The 4075-nt window shown below is 57.7% G+C and overlaps 1 protein-coding gene across 1 annotated transcript; it reads left to right on the top strand.

Moving 5' to 3' along the window:
• On the top strand, nt 57–2338 carry CALML4 (calmodulin like 4; the record flags this gene model as incomplete). The annotated part of the gene is given in 4 exon segments (XM_021407742.1): nt 57–87; nt 1017–1157; nt 1316–1504; nt 2038–2338. Coding segments are annotated over 4 exon segments (459 nt in total), but the record flags the coding sequence as incomplete, so codon positions are not given.

Below are 4075 nucleotides of genomic sequence, written 5' to 3'. Positions count from 1 at the left end.
GGATCGATGTGAAAGTTGTGGCTCTTTTTTTATTTTTCTCCTCTCCCCCGCTGCAGGCCAAGTTTCTGTCCCAGGATCAAATCAATGGTATGTATTGATTATTAAGATTAATTATTACCTCTCCCCGTCCTCAGACGCTCAGAGCAGGGAGTGCGGCCCCCTCCTTTTTCTCCGAGCAATCCCCGCTCCCACCGCAGCACCACGGCCCCCCACCCCCGTGCCCCCCCCTCCCACCGGGTGTGCGGGGTCCGGGGGGGCCACCATAGGCAGAAAGGTTTCAGCTGCAGTGGGAGCAAAGGGACAAACCCGGCTGCCAGCCCTGGGGGGGGGGAGGGGGGGGAGTAACCAGGGACCCCCACCCCCCCGCGGAAGGGGCTGGGGGTGGGGTTGGGTGTGCACAGAAGCGCCCAGCAGCGCTGCAATGCAATAAGAGTATTATGGCCAATCTGCTCAGCGGGATCGCGGCGGGGGGAGCCGGGGCCGCGGCCCCACCGGGACCCAGTGCCTGCGGCACAGCAGGGAGGGGGGGTCCGGGGGGGTCGTGCCACGCTCCATCCCTTCCCGCTTTGCAAGCCTGGACTTTTAATTACCTTGGGCACCTCAATAGCAAAATCACAGAATCCCTGAAGGTGGAAAAGATCTCCAAGATCCCCAACCCAGCCCACCCCAGCCATGCCCACGTCCCTCAGTGCCGCAGCCCCGCGGTTCTGAGCACCCCCAGGGACAGGGACCCCCCCCTGCTCCCAGGGCAGCCCGTGCCGGGGCGTTACTGCTCCTTTGGAGAAGAAGTTGTTCCTCTTTATCCAACCCAAATGCAACTCAAGGCCATTACCTGGACATGGAACCACAGAGCAGCTAAGGCTGGAAAAGATCCTTCAGCATCCCCAACCCCACCCCCCCGGCCCCATCCCTGACTTAAGTCCTCCCGCCTCCCCGCACCGCGGGGTAAGGAGACACCCGACACAGCCACCCGATCCCCTCCTTCGCTCTGAGAGAGACTTTTGGCTTTTAATTAGAGTTCAAGGAGTGCTTTTCGCTCTACGACAAGAGCCACAAAGGGAAGATCAGGGCCGCGGACCTGCTGGCCGTGATGCGCTGCCTGGGGGCCAGCCCCACGCCGGCCGAGGCGCAGCGGCACCTGCACCTGCACAAGATCGGTGAGACCCCAAGACACGTCCCAGAACGGGTCCGAGGGGAGGGGCAGGGGGAGCGAAGCTGCCTGACGCGGGCAGGGGGAGGTCGGGGGGTTATTTTTGGTTAAAACTGAAGATTTTCCGGGGTGGGGAGCCTTCCTCACGTGCTCTCATTTTGCCAGAGCGCAACGCGGAGCTGGACTTCTCCACCTTCCTCAACATCATGTACAGGCAGATGAAGCAGGAGGAGCCCGAGAAGGAGATCCTGACGGCGCTGGCCATGATCGATCGGGAGAAGCGAGGGCTGATCTCCGCCGCCGAGCTGCGGGCCAAGCTGACGCGCCTGGGGGAGAAGCTGACCGAGGAGGAGGGTACGGCGGCCCCGGGGCTTCCACTGCTCCCCTTCCCCATTCCCCCCATCCTATCCGTGCACACAGAGCGCTCCCGCAGCCCGCAGCCTTATTAGCGCGCTGCTCCGCCATCGGGACCTGATGCTGAGCAGAGCTCGTCCCATCGCGCTGTAATGCATTGCGCCCTGACCCAGTGAGAACCAGCACGTTCTCCCCTTCTCATATCAAGTGTTCTGAGCCCCACTGCTGCAGGACACAGAGGCTGTCCCTGGCTGCTCTGCGGTGCGCTGCGCGACCCAGGGGTAAGGCCAGCACCAGCACTGAGCTGCACCGAGGCTCAGAGCTGAAAATCTGTTGCTTTTTTTAATTTATTATTATTTAGACATTAAAATCAGGGACAAGTGCAGCTGGTTTAAGGCTGGACAGCACCTCCAACCGACCCTCATTGCTTCAAAAACCCACAGCCCACGTTCCTCTTCTTCCAAGCAGCACAATGCCACGAAGCTCTACCCAAGCTCAGATTTAGCCTTGCATTCCCTTTCGTTTCCTTGCAGTTGATGACCTGCTGAAAGAAGCCAAAATTGGACCAAATGGAACCATCAAGTACGAAGAGTTCACCCGCACCATTTGTCTCCCTGCAGTCGACTACTGACAGCGGGAGGGGTTTGCTAGCAGCAAGACCTGCAGCTTCTCTTCGCTCCGTCTTCTCTCGTCACTGCCTGGACTCAGGAACCAGTTTGCCTTCGGGAACCCAGGGGCTGCCCTGCCTGCACTCCCACAGGCCCCCACCCCACCTCCAGCGAAACACTCTGGCAACACGTGAGCTGTTATTTAAATAAATGAGGTGCGACGTTCCCTTGTGGCAAACGCGTCGTGCTTCCCCACGGTTCTTATCACCCAGCAAACCTGCAGCAACGCCCCACACTGCAATGCCCCATGGCCTGACCCAGCAGCAGAGCTCCCAGCCGGGTGCTGCCAACAGCAGTGCCCGCAGAAGGGATGCAGCCTGTGCTGGGCACGATGCCTGTTGGCTGTTGGGCACATTCCCAGCCTCACAGTGCGGGGGTTCTCTCTTCCCCCCTGCAGCACACTGTATCGCTGCGCTCTGCTCAGGTGCAGCATCACGCAGGGTCGGGTCTCGGTGCTGTTGGGTTGCCCCCGTGTTCAGGCAGGGCTGCACATGGGAAGTGGGTCTGGCGCTGAGCTGGCTGCTGGGACGCGCTCCTGGAGGAGTCTGGCAGGAAAGGCAGGCTACGGAAATCCAGCTCCTCCACACCAGCAAAATAAATACACACAAAAGCAAGCAAAAAGCCATCTCCAGGCTGCTTAAAGCTGATGCGATCCAGAGCAGTCAGCACTGATCTTACTCCACCCACAGCCTGGCAGCCGTAGCTCAGGACGGAGGGCAGCACACGGCCGATCCCTGAAGCCTGAGGAGGGATGGGCTCCGTGCACACCCCCCTGCCCAGCGCCTGCTCCTGCCTCTACCTCCTCTCATTCATTCCCCATCCATTGCTGCAGCAACCAACGCGCTCCCTGCTCTATTTGTGAGAGCCAGCAGCGAAACCCTAACAGCAACAGTCAGCGCAGGGCATTACGCCATCCAGAGGCACCCAGCACAGCTCCAACACCATCACGCAACCCCAGAAGCGGGGCAGGAACGCGATCAGCACACAGCTGGTCGGAAAGCAAAGCGTGAGCACACCTCTTTCACCTCCCAGGCAGCACTTAGAGACAGCAGCATGAAACACTGCACGCTACAGAAGCAAAGCATCCCTGCTCACAGGGCCCCCCCAGCCCCCACCCTGCTGTGCGTGGTTGTAGGAAACACAACATAGCCGAATGCTTTTTATTACATCTAAAGATTTCTACATAAACAGGTAACATTCAATAGGTAAACCATTTTTTTTTTTTTTCCAATGCATATAATAAATATTTTCACTTGGTACTTTTATACAAACTGACATCAGTCTACTATACATCTTTAAAAGCCATGTACTGGTTTGGCATGCCGTATGGGAACTATGAGAAAAGTTTTAAGGCAATGAATGACAGATCTGAGTTAATGGTAACTTTAATATTCTGCTTATTTACATTTTTTTTTTCCCTTTGTTAATTAAAACAATTAACAGCAGCACTTTCGGGGACCACCAGCAATTTTCCCTTGTTAGAAATCTAAGCTCTGTTTAAAAAAAAAAAAAAAAAAAAAAAAAAGGAAAGACAAAACCAAAACAGTTACACTGACGAAACAAAACCCCTTTGTGAATAGATTTCAAATGTGCTTAAAACCCTGAAATGTGAACCTGCAGCGAGGAGCTCGCTTCCCACTGCTCTCCCCGGCTGCGTTAGGGGACAGCTCGGCGGCAGCGCCCGGGCCCCCTGCAGCCACCAGCAGCACCGCGGCCCCGCTCTCACTGCACGGTGCAGCTGGGAGTTGAGCCTGGTGGTTTCTTCTCTCAAAACGCAGCAGTGATGCCCGCCCTGAACCAAAGCCCCCCCCCCCCCCCGCCCCCCCCCCCCCAGCCCCCAGCTGGCAGTGCCACCCGCACCGTGCGCGCATCCTGACCCCACGTGGAGCACCCGCGGTGCAGA

Source organism: Numida meleagris, chromosome 9 (assembly GCF_002078875.1).
Source record: "Numida meleagris isolate 19003 breed g44 Domestic line chromosome 9, NumMel1.0, whole genome shotgun sequence".
NCBI lineage: Eukaryota > Metazoa > Chordata > Aves > Galliformes > Numididae > Numida > Numida meleagris.
Note: the sequence above shows the minus strand (reverse complement) of the source record. Positions and strands in the feature narration are given on the sequence as shown.